This window comes from Bos indicus, chromosome 1 (genome assembly GCF_029378745.1).
Source record: "Bos indicus isolate NIAB-ARS_2022 breed Sahiwal x Tharparkar chromosome 1, NIAB-ARS_B.indTharparkar_mat_pri_1.0, whole genome shotgun sequence".
In the NCBI taxonomy this organism is placed as follows: Eukaryota; Metazoa; Chordata; class Mammalia; order Artiodactyla; family Bovidae; genus Bos; species Bos indicus.
In genome coordinates, this window is record NC_091760.1 from 39,070,603 (window position 1) to 39,087,885 (window position 17,283).

The 17,283-nt window shown below is 35.5% G+C and overlaps 2 protein-coding genes across 7 annotated transcripts in view; one reads left to right on the plus strand and one right to left on the minus strand.

The window, feature by feature from the left end:
• The window catches only part of ARL13B (ARF like GTPase 13B), a 73,538-nt gene that overhangs the window by 39,385 nt on the left and 16,870 nt on the right, over positions 1-17,283 (plus strand). For all 5 annotated transcript variants that reach the window (XM_070786736.1, XM_070786726.1, XM_070786752.1 and 2 more), the window contains 2 exons: positions 15,329-15,434; positions 16,319-16,521. In XM_070786736.1, coding sequence (XP_070642837.1) covers positions 15,329-15,434; positions 16,319-16,521 — 309 coding nt within the window. The remainder of the gene's footprint in view (positions 1-15,328; positions 15,435-16,318; positions 16,522-17,283) is intronic.
• Positions 863-12,959, minus strand: STX19 (syntaxin 19). 2 transcript variants are annotated; one of them, XM_019966399.2, is made up of 3 exons: positions 12,760-12,959; positions 12,505-12,565; positions 863-1,781 (listed from the first exon to the last, which is right to left on the minus strand). In XM_019966399.2, exon 3 carries the CDS (start codon positions 1,766-1,768, stop codon positions 890-892), a length of 879 nt encoding a protein of 292 aa, XP_019821958.1. In that variant the 5' UTR covers positions 1,769-1,781; positions 12,505-12,565; positions 12,760-12,959; the 3' UTR covers positions 863-889. The 2 variants fall into 2 exon arrangements, with proteins under 2 accessions (XP_019821958.1, XP_019821884.1); XM_019966325.2 differs by lacking the exon at positions 12,760-12,959 and having other exon boundaries at positions 12,505-12,729.

The following is a 17,283-nucleotide window of genomic DNA, read 5'->3' on the forward strand; positions in this document are numbered from 1 at the left end:
TCTTTATTTTATCATCCTTATTTTAAATCTCTGCCAAGAGCTTAACATTGTCTAATATTTGTATTTGTCATATCCCTTCTCCACTAGAATGTTAGTTCCAAAACTCTATCCCCACATTAGTTCAGCGTGTATCCCTAGTCCCTAGTCTACTGCCTGGCTTCACAATAAAGTGATTGAGAAACTTCCAAGAATAATACAGTTACCTTTATTTTTTACTTTATTTGCCAATTTTCTTAATCTGTAATACAGTGTCCTGAATGGATCCAAGTGCAGGAAAACAAAGCCTTCACTTAGCTTTTTAGGCCTTAAGCTAGAATCAGCTCCTAGTTACCAACTAGGCTCTTCATTGAGTACATATTAATAGTTGGGTTTTCCTAGGATTTGTTGACCACTGAGTTAACTGACCTATCTGAACATAAAAAGTTTTATACAGCTTCCAGTTTGATTTTGCTTCAGTATAACACTCCTTGAAGTCTTGTTTTATACAATTCTTAACTACCAAAATGCTCTTAAATGAACCTGAAAGATTAAGTAGTTTTCATTTATTGACATTTATTTTGTTTAGGCATTGAAAGGTATAAAAAATACGTGATAGAGCTTGTTATCTGTCTAGAAACTTAAGATGATTCATCTCGTTTTTAATAGTTAACCCATGAGTTTGAAGCTAATATACTATATTTAGTTTAATAATCAAAGACTTGTTTTATGTTTCTAGCTTGAGAAATTTCTGTCATTCTAGTAGGTAAGAATGAAAGGGGAAAATTATAACTTAATAGTGATGAAAGTTTATGAGTGGCTCTATGAAATGAGGAAGAGTGATATGAGAGAGTAAATTATAGGACATCCTTCATTCTAAACTGGAAAAATTTCTAAAATAGCTTCTTTATTTTCAGCCACAGCATGGACAACACCAACAACACAATATCTTGCAGGGATTTCTTTTTTTATATTTTACAGCTAGTCCAAATTTTTCTTTAGTAGTGTTAACATACTCTTTTGTGCCATTCACTATCATTTCAATACTGTTGACACTTTCTCCCTGTTCCTCTACCAAAAGAGATATCTGAATGAAAAGATCCCTTAAATCCTTTATTTGGTTTTCCAGATTAACCAGTTCTTTGTGTCTCTGCTCTATCTCTGAGAGTTGTGCTTTAGTGATACTGATTTCTGTGAGTAAGCTTTCATTAAAAACTTCCCATTTTCCTTGATGAAGCATATCATTTACTTCTTCTTCAGGTAGTTCTTTTCCTGCAACTTCAAGCTGACGGAAAATAAATGTCCTGCACTTCTCTTGTTTTGCTGCTATTGTGTCATTGTATGTAAACATAGTTTGCTGAAAATGGCGGAACATTGCAGCATGCTGAAATTTAAGTATCCTCGTGACCACTGATGATGGACCACTTTCATCCTCTGACTTTTTAACTTCTTTTACTAAATCATCCAAACCTCTGTTAATGTGTTCTGCTTGGATTTTTATCTCTTTTGCAATGCTAGACTCTTTCTTAAGTAGACTAAACCTTCTCATTGAAGCCACCAGACTTTTCTGTTGCTGCCCAAATTTTTGAACATTATCTGTCAAATTGTTAATACTCTCCTGTAGTTTCTGTATCTCATGTAGGTGTCTCTCAGCTACAGGCTCTCTTTCATAAATAACAGCTTGCTGCAGAAACACCCCTTGTTCCTCTGCTTCTGTAGTCGGCACGTCCTTGTCTTTAGAGAGCTCAGTTTCCTTTGTTCGTTGCTTCAGTTCTGGAAGTCGGTCTTTCATCTTCTTTTTTCTCCTAAAAGCAAAAATGATTGTGTTGAACAAAGGAAAAATTGGTGTTTTCCCCCCGGAGGAGTTGGTTTCACATAGCTACATCTATCTCACGGGAAAAATCCTCATGGTTTTCTGAGAAGATGGTTAAAAATAAGAAAAATTGATAAGAATTTTCTCATAAAGATTACTCAACTAGGAAAAGTAATGTAAAATGTCTTATAAACTACTTTGCGTAATTCAGGGCTTCTGTGAGTCCTATTCAGTTGTGTAAAGTAGCTGAATAAGCAGTGATAGAGAAATAATTGCCCCAAAGTAAGTTCTTCAGTATCATGATACTGCCACAGAATAGTTTTTTCTTGATTTAGGAAGATTTATCTTAGAATGGATGATTTGACCAGGTCTTTTTAGGACTTAAAGGTCACTCTGAATGTGTCCTTATTATTGAAGATACGATTCCCAGTTAATTTGGTCTATGTAATGTTAAAAACATTCTCATTTTGCTGTGCTGTGCTTAGTCACTCAGTCATGTCCAACTCTTTTCGACCCCATGGACTGTAGCCCATCAGGCTCCTCTGTCCATAGGGATTCTCCAAGCAGGAATACTGGAGTGCCATTTCCTCCTCCAGGGGATCTTCCTGACCCAGGGATTGAACCCAGGTCTCCCTTATTGCAGGTGGATTCTTACTGGCTGAGCCACCAGGGAAGCCCATATGTGTAATTCAACTAAAACCAGTATAGTGACGGGAGATTCCATATGAAAGCCTTAAGCAATATAGATAATGATGAATTTATCTTAAAATTTCTCAGTCTTCTGGAATTGACTAACACATTATTTGACATAGCTTTGTTTACATAAATTCATAATAAGTGGTATTTTTTATAGGATATACAAAAATCTTATTTGAGAGACACTGATGATATTGACATTTACTATATCCTGTGTTGGTAGTTATTCAGGGAATCAGTTGGTGTACATAGTTATATATGGCGATATGCATATACATGTATAATAATATGCATATGTGAAGGAAGTGAATAAAAGGAAATCGCATGTAAATAAAATACTTTATTTCCATAGTTAATCTTGACTTTAGAAAGGCATTCAGAATACCTTTCATGATATTTTTGTGGATAAGAAGTCTTAGGGAGTTACAAGTAGCTCATTGAACCACATGTGATAACAGTATCAACGAGGAGAAAAGGTCTCTAATATTATGCTGTTATACTGTCACAATCAGTGTTTGATACATTTATGCAAATAGTTTTTATCAGTTATTTGGATGTCATAGAAGGCATTCTTTTCAAAATTGTTGATGGTGCAAAATTTAGAGAGCTCTTTAGTATGTTGAAGTACAGAATTGGGATTTGAAAATTAAAATATCATAGAACACTATACTGAAATAAATATATTTAACTGAATAGGTGTAAAATGTTTCACCTAGTTGTTTAGAAAACACCTTTACATCTATAAAATGGAATACCCTTGAGTTCATAGCAGGGCCTATGAAAATCACTAGAGATTTAGTTAATTTTGAGCTTTTAATCAAAAGTATCAGAATAATTATTGTGCTTTCATGAGTGATAGTGTTATGTTTAGACTGACTAAGAAAGATATTTGTTTCACTGATTCTGTGCTAGTTAAAGCAGATAGGAAAGGGACTATGTTAAGTATGAGATGAAAATTCATAAATGGGGTATTTTCAAACTGTCATGGAAAGGATGATATTGGAAGGCTGTAGTATATGGAGAGTTGTTGAAAGAAAAAGAGATATTTATTCTGAAAAAAAGAAGGTGTAGGGAATATCTGCAACTGTTTTCTAAAATGTGTAGGTCTGTATATATAAGAGGGATTAGACTTTATTAGGCTTTACTTGGCATAACTCCAAAAAGCAGCAGGTGGAAATTACATGGAGTGAGGTTTGATTTAGTATAAAGAAGGCTTTTCACATAAGTAGAGCTCTCTGAACATGGAATGAACTGCTTCATGACATAAAAACCTTGCCGTCTCTAGAGATGTTCAAGATATTATTGAATGATGATTCAATCAAGGATATTGTAGAAATGATACCTTTATTACATAAAAAGTTAAACTAATATTCCTTTGCTTTTAAGAAATTGACATTCTGTCAGATAATTTTTGAAGCTTACTTTATGCAGAGTTTTAAATGCTGTATTGTATGTTCAATAATACCTATCCTTGAGTAATTACTCTCTGAAAGAGGGTGGACAATATACAGTTAAACAGATAAATGAGATAACTTTAGATCTTGATAGATCAATTAGGCAAGGCCTCTCTAAAGAGCTATTTGAACTGTAAGACCTAAATATCAAGAAGATGAAGAGCCAAGGAAGTGTATCCTGAAAATTAGACACGTGGTGCCGGAGCAGTGAATTGGACTGCTGTGTTTTAAGGACAAAATTAATGCCTGTGTAAATAGAAATCAGGCTTCACAGGTGGCACTAGTGGTAAAGAACCTGCCTACCAATGCAGGAGACTTAAGAGACTTGGGTTCGATGCCTGGGTAGATCCCCTGGAGGAGGGCATGGCAACCCACTCCAGTATTCTTGCCTGGAAAGTCCTGTGGACAAAAGAACCTTATGGGTTACAGTCCATGGGGTTGCAAACAGTCGGACACGATGTAGCTACTTTAGAGCTTTAGAGAGAAGTAGAAATTAATATGAGCAGTAACACCAAAGGAGTGAAATCAGGACTGTAGGCAGGGATCAGATCACAAATGGCCTTGTGGGTCAAAGTAAGGAGTTTAGATTTTATTTTAGATACAGGGGATGACAATTAAAAGAGAAATAGGATATTGACCTGAGGTTTATGTTTTTAATAGATCACTATATTCAGTTCAGTTCAGTTGCTCAGTCGTGTCCGACTCCTTGGGACCCCATGGACTGCAGCATGCCAGGCCTCCCTGTCCATCACCAACTACCAGAGTTTACCCAAACTCATGTTCATTGAGTTGGTGATGCCATTCAACCATTTCATCCTCTGTCATCCCCTTCTCCTCTCACCTTCAATCTTTCCCAGCCTCAGGGTCTTTTCAGATGAATCAGTTCTTTGCTTCAGGTGGCCAAAGTACTGGAGTTTCAGCTTCAACATCAGTCCTTCCAATGAACACCAGGAATGATCTCCTTTAGGACGTACTGGTCGGATCTCCTTGATGTCCAAGGGACTGTCAAGTGTCTTCTCCAACACCACAGTTCAAAAGCATCAATTCTTCAGTGCTCAGCTTCACAGTCCAACTCTCACATGTATACGTGACTACTGGAAAGACCATAGCCTTGACTAGACGGACCTTTGTTGGCAAAGTAATGTTTCTGCTTTTTAATATGCTGTCTAGGTTGGTCAGAACTTTCCTTCCAAGGAGTAAGTGTCTTTTAATTTCATGGCCACAGTCACCATCTGCAGGGATTTTGGAGCCCAGAAAAATAAAGTCAGGCACTGTTTCCACTGTTTTCCCATCTATTTGCCATGAAGTGATGGGACCCAATTCCATGATCTTAGTTTTCTGAATGTTGAGTTCTAAGCCAACTTTTTCACTCTTCCTCTTTTACTTTTATCAAGAGGCCCTTTAGTTCTTCTTCACTTTCTGCCATAAGGGTGGTGTCATCTGCATATCTGAAGTTAATGATATGTCTCCCGGCAATCTTGATTCCAGCTTGTGCTTCATCCAGCCCAGCGTTTCTCATGATGTACTCTGCATATAAGTTAAATAAGCAGGGTGACAATATACAGCCTTGACATACTCCTTTTCATATTTGGAACCAGTCTGTTGTTCCCTGTCCATTTCTGACAGAGGCAGGTCAGGTGGTCTGGTATTCCCATCTCTTTCAGAATTTTCCACAGCTTATTGTGATCCACACAGTCAAAGGCTTTGGCATAGTCAATAAAGCAGAAATAAATGTTTTTCTGGAACTCTCTCGCTTTTTTTCTGATCCAGTGGTTATTAGCAATTTAATCTCTGGTTCCTCTGCCTTTTCTAAAACCAGCTTGAACATCTGGAAGTTCACAGTTCACGTATTGCTAAAGCCTGGCTTGGAGATTTTGAGCATTAGTTTGCTAGCATGTGAGATGAATGCAGTTGTGCGGTAGTTTGAGCATTCTTTGGCATTGCCTTTCTTTGAGATTGGAATGAAAACTGACCTTTTCTAGTCCTGTGGCCACTGCTGAGTTTTCCAAATTTGCTGGCATATTGAGTGCAGCACTTTCACAGCATCATCTTTTAGGATTTGAATTGCTCAACTGGAATTACATCACTGTATAGAAAATAGTTTTCTGATGACCTCCAGGAGAGATCTGGATGATGAAAGTAGATGGAATAAATGGGAACCATTTGACATATATTTTGGAGGTGGAAGCAATAGGATTTATTGGTGATTTTAACGTTTCAGCAGCATGTAACCACCATTACTTCTTGAAATGCTTTCAAGTGTTTCTCCTGACTTTCCTCTTGCCTCTTTGGCTCTTCCTTCATCTTTTTCTCCTCTCTGATTTCTCCTTGTCTTCCCACCTCTGAATACTGGAATGCTTCCACATGCAGTTCTCTTTTTATCCACCATTGTTTTCAAGCCTCACAGCATTAAATACTGTCTGTTCGCTGATGACTCAAAATTATATCTCATGTATAGACTGCTCTTATAACGTCTGTCTACTCAACAGCTCCATTTGAATGTCTGTGTCTAAAGACAATGTCTGATCTTCCTCCCAATTCCCAAACTGCTGCTCCAATTCAGTAAGTGGCATCTCTTCTGGTCTCTTCTTGCAGTCTTCATCCAGGTTACTTGACCAAAAAATTTGGAATAATTCTGAATATTCTGTTTTGTGTCCTCCCCCCTGCCCCGGCATCCCCCCACACCTTATATTTAAACTAATAGTGAATCTTGCCAGTCTCTTTGGTGAACTACCTCCCTGGCTCAAGTCACCACCATCCTTTCTCACCTGGATTATTGCAATTGTCTCTTTGTTTCTTCCTTTGTATCCCCTTCTCCTTTGCCCCTTTGGTCTTTTCTTAATATAGACATCAGAGTTAAAATATAAGTCAGATCACATCATTCCTATGTCTAAAGTCCTCCTATTAACATGATCTCTCACAGGAAAAGCCAGAACCTACAAGGTCCTGTAAGGCTTCCCTTAGGTCTCTTTCCCTCAGTCTGTAAAGAGTCTGCCTGCAATGTAGGATATCCAGGTTTGATCCCTGGGTCAGGAAGATCCCCTGGAAAAGGAAATGGACTTTACTTTCACTCTTCACTCTCATGCATTGGAGAAGGAAATGGCAACCCACTCCAGTGTTCTTGCCTGGAGAATCCCAGGGATGGGGGAGCCTGGTGGGCTACTGTCAATGGGGTCACACAGAGTCGGACACGACTGAAGTGACTCAGCAGCAGTGTAGCATATTAGATCTAAAATAATTATGTTAGCATTTGTATTAGTTAGGATTTTGCATATTAGAATTTTTCAAATTAAGTACTTTATAATTTAGAAAAAGAAAAATAATTTGTTCTGATCGCGTATACCTGTGTCATGGGAAATCTACTAAAAATTTTTGAATTCTAGTCTTGGCACCATGAAGAAATTGGCATTCTTATATTTTCTTCTGCTGTACCTCATAGTCATAGTATGAGATAAGACAGGAAGTGAGGTGTATTGCATTCCTATTTATGTACACAGACTTATGTATCCTATTCATACATACATGTATGTACATATACATACATGTAGCTTACTATGATTTTTATGACTACATTGTACAAAGCAGGTATGATGTTTGTTGCACTATTTTTTTAATTGACTTCTATTCCTCATAATATGGGGAAAAGAAAAGAGTATTTGAGGCTTAGATGAGAAATAAGGGCAGTGGGTATCAAACCAAAACGGATTTTAATTTTTTTATTCATGTGCTAAGTAGTTAAAAAATTTTTTTAATTTCACAGTTGTGAAGACCTGCAGTGTGTATAATTTTCTCTTTGATTGCATGGCTTGAAAAAAATCCCGAAATAAACTCTAATATACTAATGGCAAGTTAGGTTCTTTTATTTTTTGTTTTAGTTATCGATGAATCGATGAGTGAACAGTGCCATCGTGCCATCAAAAGCCTCTTTTTGAAGCATCATAGTTTAACTTATTTTTAAAAAAAAAAAGAAATAGGGTATTTCAAATATAGTAGCACAGTATACTTTTGCAAAGTGCTTTTAAGGAGGAAAATTTTACTGTCACTGATTTTGGAAATGAAGATATTTGAGTCTAACCCTTGCAAAGGTGATCTTATCCTGGGTTTCTGTGTTTTTGGAAGAATAGTTTCCTGAAGGAATACCACAGCTTCATATTTGAATAAAAGATACTTTAAAGAACTCTTTAAAATATATCAATATGTATTTCATATTCATTAATCATAGTAAATTTACTAGCAAAAGAAAGTATTCTAATGTCTTTTTCTATAAATCTATATATGTTACTGATATTAAAGGAAAAACATTTCCTTTCAGTGCATGTATGTTATAGTAAATGATATTTATATAAAATCAACTAAAGTTTTACTGTGTTCATCTTGTGTATGTCTTCATTTATTTCTTTTGAACATTTAAAATATATTTATGTTCAGGATCCTTTTACATTGTTAGGCTATTTCGGCTGTTGCTGTTGCTGCTAAGTCTCTTCAGTCGTGTCCTACTCTGTGCGACCCTATAGATGCAGCCCACCAGGCTCCTCTGTCCCTGGGATTCTCCAGGCAAGAATACTGGAGTGGGTTGCCATTTCCTTCTCCAATGCATGCATGCATGCTAAGTCGCTTCAGTCGTGTCCTACTCTGTGCGACCCTATGGATAGCATCCCTCCAGACTCCTCTGTCCTCAGGATTCTCCAGGAAAGAATACTGGAGTGGGTTGCCATTACTTATAAATAGTTCCTTTGTTTATTGTGGTCACCGACTTTTTTTCTTGGTGATGGACAAATGTATTTAGTAAACTTCATCAGCAGTTTATCTTCAGTAGGGAATTATATAGGAATGCCCCGAGTGCCTTGCATTATGGATATGTTCTTACCTCATTTTTATGATTGTCACAACTATGAATTTGACATACTCAAACTACCATAGCCCAGTTAGTATACAGTTGTCCCTGCATATTGTGGGGGATTGGTTCCATGATGCCCACAGATGCCAAACTCCGTGGATACTTAGGTCTCTTATATAAAATGATGTAATATTTGCATACAACTTATATATATCCTCTTGTATATTTTTACTTTAAAAATATACTTCAAGTCATTTATAGATTACTTATAATACCTAATACAATGTAACTGGTATATAAATGTTTGTAAATAAATGTTCAGTTCAGTTCAGTTCAGTCACTCAGTCGTGTCCGACTCTTTGCGACCCCATGAATCGCAGCACGCCAGGCCTCCCTGTCCATCACCAGCTCCCGGAGTTCACTCAGACTCACGTCCATTGAGTCAGTGATGCCGTTCAGCCATCTCATTCGCTGTCATCCCCTTCTCCTCCTGCCCCCAATCCCTCCCAGCATCAGAGTCTTTTAATGCTATGTAAATAGTTGCTGGTGCATGGAAATTTCAAATTTTGCTTTTGGGAACCTTCTGGATTTTTTCCTAAATATTGTCCATCTGATGTTGGTTGAATCCATGGACATAGGACCTGCAGATACTGAGTGTGTGGGCCTGACCTTTCTCTAGGGATTTCTATAGCTCAGGTAGTATAACTATAGGCCTGATTTTTCTGTAGTGATTTTGTAGCCTGAGCGAATACATCACTCCTTGCTGTAGTCCTGGACAAACCAACAGAGATTTTCCTTTTTCTGTATGCAGACTGTGTTCTATTTTTTTTCTGGTTCAATACTTTATACAGGAAACTTGACTTTGGTTCCCAATTATGCACACTCTAAACCCCAGCCTCTAAGATTAAAGTGTTTTCCCGTAGTAGCCAGTGGTTGGTTGTTGTTGTTTAATCACTAAGTCACGTCTGACTCTTGTGATCCCATGGACTGTAGCCCACCAGGCTCCCCTGTCCATAGGATGTCCCAGGCAAGAATGCTGGAGTGGGTTGCCATTCTCTTCTCCAGGGGATCTTCCTGACCCAGGGATTGAGCCAGAGTCCCCTGCACTGACAGGTGAATTCTTTACCATTGACCCAGTAACCAGTGGAGTTAGCTTTAATTCCTTCTCTCCACTTTGGCTCTGAGTGTTTTTGCTCTTCATTTCTGGCACTTGGAAATTTCCCTTTCTTATTTCAGATATAATGATGTAATTTAGAAATTTGTCTCTCTTTTCTTTTTCCCCATAAGATTATATCAAGCACTTCTCTAGGTTTCTAGCAAGAGGAGGAATTTCTTTATCTGTGCATCTTCACTGAAAGTCATAGGTGATTACTTTAAAGAGTTTACATAATTCAGATGTTCCTTAAATCCTTATATTCATCTCTGTAGATACTAACTTAATGTAGGTATTCGGGTATACTTTCATTGTATAGATAAATTGCGTTTTCCAGTAGTTGCATACTCATAACTATATGTATAACTATTTCCAATTTATCTTACGATCTTCTTCTATCTTCATAAATTATAATATAAGCAAAATGAGATATCTAAGTGTATTAGAATTTAAAGTTGGAAGAGACAGAGTTCATGAAGGCATAAAATATTAAGCACATAGTTGTGACATCATTTAATTGTTTAGGTTAGTGAAATTGACGATACTACCATTTTATGCAATCTTTTCTGTACCTTAAATTTATTTTTTTAATATCAGGAGAGCTCTATCCAAATGTCATCTTTCAGCATGTTTAATGCACTGCTTTGCTATACAATTTTGAATTTTACTGTTAATAACTGATTGTATCTTTGAGCTTAAATGTAATGTTTGCAAAAAGAAAGTTAGAACACTGATTTATAAATACAGTAATTAAATTGACAATTTGTTCTCTGAAATACAAAAGCAAACTTGTATGACTAAAAAGTTTCTCCACCCTATTGCAGATAGTGAACATTTCTAGGAACAGAAATATGAATAAAATTTTTCTAACGCTTTAGGAAATATGCCCTGGGTCGATACTTTATATAATTTATAGAGTTTTTAAAAGTAAGACATTTCTTTTTATAGTTACTATTATCTGCCTGCAGTGTGGAAGACCGAGGTTTGATCCCTGGATTGGGAATATCCCTTGGAGAAGGAAATGGCAATCCACTCCGTATTCTTGCCTAAAGAATTCCATGGATGGAGCAGCCTGGTTAGCTACAGTCCACGGGGTCTCAAAGAGTCGGACACAACTGAGTGACTACACTTTAACTTTTCACATTGAATAAACATTTCAAGAAATGTAACAAATGTTTATTTAACATAAAATGGAATTTTTTTTGCTTTTGTGTATGAAGACAGCTTGCAGCATTTCCGTAGTTCAAGGTGAAAGCAGCTATTATTGGAATGTTCACCTGTTTGGCTGCTTACAGGAAGAAAAGAAACTAAAAAAACTATTGGGAATTATGTTGATTATATCAGTTTAAATTATTATACATTTTTTAGTAATGCAACCTTTGAGTGCTTTTTAAATTCTACTTTTTGTTTAGTGTAAATAACTGTAAAATTAACTCTTTAACAATAGACTATTTTGTTTAAATATTAAGACTCATGTGATTTTAAACTCTCTCATATCTGACTAAAGTAAGCTGTACACATATAACATTTTTATATTAAATTTAAAATTGCATTGTCACAGAGGTAATATGTTCTGGGTGTTACATAGTCAGCTTTCACATTTACCCTTAAAGCATTTACTAATGGAAATATTATTTTGATTTGAAATATTATCTATTAAAATCTCACATAACAATTGTAAAATTACTTTGAAGAAATATCAAAAAATAAAACATGTTTTGATTAAGCCTCTAAACTTAAATATGAAACTACCTGTGTAGTTTGTTTGCATTTAAGTGATGATGACTTAAGTTTTTAAAATTATCAAATCAAATATAATATTGATATTAAATTTTATAATTTAAGTACTAACTGAAATATCTAAAAATTGAGTACTTAAAAAAAATCGAGTATGTCAATATTTTACAGTAGTCCTTTTACAACACGATTATTTTTTAATTTCCTCAAATTAATTTTAAAGATTCTGGGAAACAACAATGAAGAAATTAAGGCCTTATAGAAAATTTTCTTGAATTTTTAAACATTATACATATGTGGCAAGTTGGGTATAAACTTCTTTTAGGAATTAAGTGGAAAAATGTTCTCTAAAGCAAGCACAGTATAATTTATATAGTCTGTTTATAGAGGAAAGAGTTTGAGGTTTGTTTTTATAGGTTCTGACCTTCTAGTGTTTCCAAAATGGAAAGATATTTTTTAAAGGACTTAAAAGGAAAAGTTGATTTTGTTTGCAGTGGTTTATTTCTGCTGCTGCTGCTGCTAAGTCGCTTCAGTCGTGTCCGACTCTGTGCGACCCCCATAAACGGCAGCCCACCAAGCTCCCCCGTCCCTGGAATTCTCCAGGCAAGAACACTGGAGTGGGTTGCCATTGCCTTCTCCAGTCTATTTCTAGGGACTCTAAACTCCAATCTCATTCAGCCTATCGATAGTATATGTGAACGGATCAGCTGCCTGTAGCCTGGTCCAAATCTGAACAAAACAGGTATCTTCCATTATCTGTTGAGTTATTTTTAAATGTCACAGGTTTCAATCTCTGGATGTCTCACATTAAAAGTACAGAAAAGAGTGGTCTGTTTACCTTTGTCTTGTTCCTTTGGCTTGTTTTTGTTGCTTTTCCACCTGCGTAGTTGGAGTCTTGCCTGTGAGAGAAAATCTTGAGTACCATCTGTAACATTTTATTCATATTTTATTTAAATCTCTGTCTTATAGTTCATAGGCTAATTTCTGTATGGGTTTCATTTAGTTAACTTAATTGAAAGCCACATACTGAAGTCAAATAAGTTAGATATAAAGTTGTTTTGCAGTTTGTATCAAGTGAGAACAAATTGCTTACCTCACACCTGGAGAATCCGGTTCTGCCTGTTAGTTGCCTATTCTTTAGATTAAAGGAAGACTGTTTTCACTGGAGCTAGTTGGTAACAGGAAGTCCTTGTTAAACTGTCTGCTATAGAAAACTTGGCACAGACTCTGAAATTCCTGTCCTATAGTATATATAAAATACATTACTCACAGAAAAGGGCGTTTGTAATTAAACAAAGATTACTTTGTTTTCTAAAGGTGTGAAACCTTGCTAAATTGATGGAATTTGGAATAAATAGGAATGAAAAGAACCTTGGATGAAGGCTTTTTGTTCAGTTTACTTTAAAATAATTGAATTCCATCTTATTTTAGGGAATTTGCTTCGCTGGTGGCTCAGCTGGTAAAGAAGCCTCCCGCGACGCAGGTGGCCTGGGTTCAATCCCTGGGTTGGGAAGAATCCCTGGAGAAGGGAACAGTTACCCACTCTAGTATTCTGCCCTGGAAAATTCCATGGTCTGTGTAATCCATGGGGCCGCAAAGTCAGACATGACTGAGCAACTTTCACTTAGGGAATTAAATAGTTGAATTCCATCTTATTTTCTTAACTCAGAAAATTACCAAATTGCAGAACTACAACAGCCAGAAAAGAGATAGTATCTTTAAACGTGCAATTTTACTTTTCTTTTTGGTATGCCTGCTATTTTTAAGTTTCTTTCATAATTTTCCACATGCAAAGACTGAAATTGCACAGTGCTGTTATGCTGTTTATTATATCAAAAATTCAAAATTAAGTTTTACCAGAGTGAAATATTTGTAGGAAAAATCATACATGAAATTTCTCTTGCATGACTAACTTTTCTTACACTTTTCTTTGCCTAATGTGTTATGATTTGAGGATGAGAGGCGGGACATTGCTATAATATCTATCAAAATATCATTTGTATTTATTCTTTGGTTTAGTAATCCCATTTCCTGAAGTCTGTTCCCACAATAAGGAATAACACCTTCACACACTTAAATACTCACGGCCCTTTTTGTAAAAGCGAAACATTGAGAACTACCCATAAACACTGCATGTAGTTCTTTAGTGGCTGAGTAAATGATGAAACATGCATATAATGAACATTTTGTTTATTAGTAAAGAATATAGTAATAAAGATGATTTCTTTATACTGCTTCAGAGTAATTTTAGGATTTACTGTTTGAAAAAAAAGCATAGTGATTCACAGAAGTGTATATAGTATGCTAACTTTGGAGGAAGAAAGGGAAGGTATAGAAACACATATAAACACCCGTTAACCAATCACTACCAGTGAATAGTCAAGGTGCCCAAATTGTGGTCTTTAAAATACCAATTTTTCCATGTTGAAAGTTCATTCATCCTTCCACTGTACCCTCCCTGACTTGTTTTTATAGTTAGAGGTTATAAGTAAAATTGATGATACTGCCATTTTTATGCAGTCTTTTCAGAGATATTGGTAGTGATGTTTTAGGAGTAAGCAGTGTTGTCACTGGGGGTGATACTGATTCAGAAACACTTAAAAGAATAAATTGTAATGTGTATCTGGTTTGGATCTGAATTTGGACATTACACTTAAAAAAGATATTGAAGAATATTAATTTTTTTCAGAGCTTAAGTGTGACAGTGGTATTAGAATATTTTAAAATTTTGGGGTGAAGTGATATGACTGATGGGAACATGGAAGATAAATAGATGAGCAAACACGGTATCAATTTTTAAAGATAGGTGACAGGGTTCATTAGATTGATTATTCTACATACTTATGATATAATATATATTTTCCTGAAATACTACCAGACCGTTTCCAAGACAGTGTTTTATTACCTTTTGACCTCTGCCATCTGATTGGAAAATAGTTGTTTTTCAGTCGCTCAGTTGCGCCCGACTCTTTGCGACCCCATGGACTGCAGCACGCCAGGCTTCCAGGAAAACAGTATTTTGTGGTAATTCCTAACTCTTTTTAGAACTTGTTTTGGTTTTTTCACTTGTTCCCCAGTTTGTTCCTAATTGAGTATAAGGTTTTCTATGTCCAGTGCTGTGCTAAATACATTAGATAAAAGTGACCTCATTTCTCCAGTAAATTGCACTGTTATGTGAACACATCCACACCCTGGAAATACAGGTTAGCTCAAATAATACAAGCTTTGAATGAATATTTAGGTATGTGAAACACGATGCAGTTTGTATTTTAAAGAAGAGAAAAGACTTGGGATAAGGACCTTTGCATCACAATGCAGCAAAGATAAGGCTCTAAGGTGAAAGGGGTAACTGATGGCTGAGTGCTGTGGAAACTAGTCCACTTCTTTTTCTGTTTGTACTTTGTTGTTGGCCTGTTGACCTATTGCTTGTTTTCTTGACATTTCTCTTTACTTGATTTCCCTTTTATAGGCCAAATCTTAAAAAATGTTTACAAACTTAAAGGAAAAATGATAGAATAAAAGATAGTACATTGTTCTGTAAAGCCAGCATGTTCTGTAATCAGCAGGGTTAAAACTTTGGAGTAGGAACTTGGTGAGAATGTTTTTAAGCAGCTGTCTGATTGTATATTTGCTGTAAATCCACTTCACTTATGTCTTTCTAGGTTGGCAAATAAACAGGATAAGGAAGGGGCTCTAGGAGAAGCTGATGTGATTGAGTGTCTTTCTCTGGAAAAGCTCGTCAATGAGCACAAGTGCTTGTGTCAGATAGTAAGTGTTGAGGCTTCTTTTGCCCTATAAATTATATTTGGTATAACTTAGTTTTTGTAAAGGTGGTAAGCAATAAGAGGGTAGGCAGCTAACAAAATAATTTATTAGTGTTTCTTTTTAAAATATTTTACCAGGAAATACATAATCTCACTGTTCATTTGAAATTACTTAATACAGTGATATTTGTTTTCTGTTTAGTTGTTACTGACTTCTTTAAAATATCTTCCATCATTTCAAAGACTTTAGATTTGATTTTGTTTCAACATTGCTGACAAAATATGTAAGCTATACAAACATGTTATTCTATAAATATTATAAAATGGTGGAAGTATAAATACACAACTTATACTTAGGAAAAGTTTATAATGAATTTTGAAAGATTATATTAGAGTTATCCTACAGTCTTAAAGATGAACTGAGGAATTTAATCATTTATTCTTGGTTTCAGAAAATGATTGTTAAAAGATGCTTAGTGCCATAAATTCCTTGGTGTAGGAAATTAAAAGTTTCTGCTATTTTTATTATGTAGTGTTAAATAGTAGTAGTATTAATAGTATTTTTAATAGGTAGTTTTCTTCTGTAAGTTCAGTTTTGTCAGTCAGTGATTTTGTTTAAAATTATCTAGCACTGCCAACTACTAGTGTCATAATCACTCTCAAAGCTTACAGGTATAATCCATAAAACATTTCAACTCATGTACATACTAATGTAGTAATCATTGCAAAGATGTATTTTATAAGTGAAAGAAGCAGGTGCTTTATGTCATTAATTTAATGAGTTAATTGATTTTGATTCTCCAGTATTTATACTAATGGTTTATGAATAAATATTTGTAGAGAACTTTTAGTTTTAATCTTTAAGTCAAATAAACTTCTGTTTTTAAGGAACCTTGTTCAGCAGTCTTGGGATATGGAAAGAAAATTGACAAGTCCATTAAAAAGGGCCTTTATTGGCTACTACATATCATTGCAAGGGACTTTGATGCCTTAAATGAACGCATCCAAAAAGACACAGCAGAACAACGTGCTCTTGAGGAGCAAGAGAAGCGAGAAAGGGCTGAACGCGTGCGAAAATTACGAGAAGAAAGGTAAGATGATTAATTATATAGCACAGTGCATATGAAAAGCCAGAAACACCTCACTTTTGTGAATAGTTTTTTAGTTTGCCTATTCAGGTTTTTCTTGGTAAATTTTTTTTATTTCTGTGGACTTAACAGGTTTGGTTGATAGAGTTCTAATTTTCCTAATGGTGGTATAGTAGTTATATTTATTGCTGAGGTATTTATCCGTCACAGTTTTACAATTTTTCTTTCTTTATTTCTTATGACAACCTTTAGTGCAGTGGTTCTCAATCCACAGGGTGATTTTGCTCCTCAGAAGACATTTGGCAATGTCTAGGAACATTTTTGCTTGTCATGGCTGGGAGGTGGAATGCAATTGGCATCTAGAGGGTGGAGGCCAGGGATGCTGCTAAATGTTCTGTGATGCACAGGACAGTCTCCCATAGGAAAGAACGTGTCGTAGACTGAGATACTCCTCATTAGTGTCAGTGAAGATAGAAGGTAAGCTGTTAGTGTGGATCAACCAGCTGAAGCAAAATGTGATCTTCAGCACTAGTTTTTGTCTGAAAAAATGAATTGCACTATCTCAGGTTTTAAAAACATGTTTTTAAAACTATTTTAAAAAAGTGTTGCCTAAATGGAAATTTTTAAAATGTTTAGCAAACTCTAAATTAAAAAAAAAATGTTTACATAAATTCTACCACAGAATCAGTTATAATAATATTCATGCTGGAATAAAATAATACTCAGATCTGATTACACGCATGCATGCTAAGTCACTTCAGTTGT

Excerpts from the sequence above, each read along its gene's own strand:
- STX19 (XM_019966399.2), bottom strand. The coding sequence starts at position 1,768 with ATGAAAGACCGACTTCCAGAACTGAAGCAACGAACAAAGGAAACTGAG.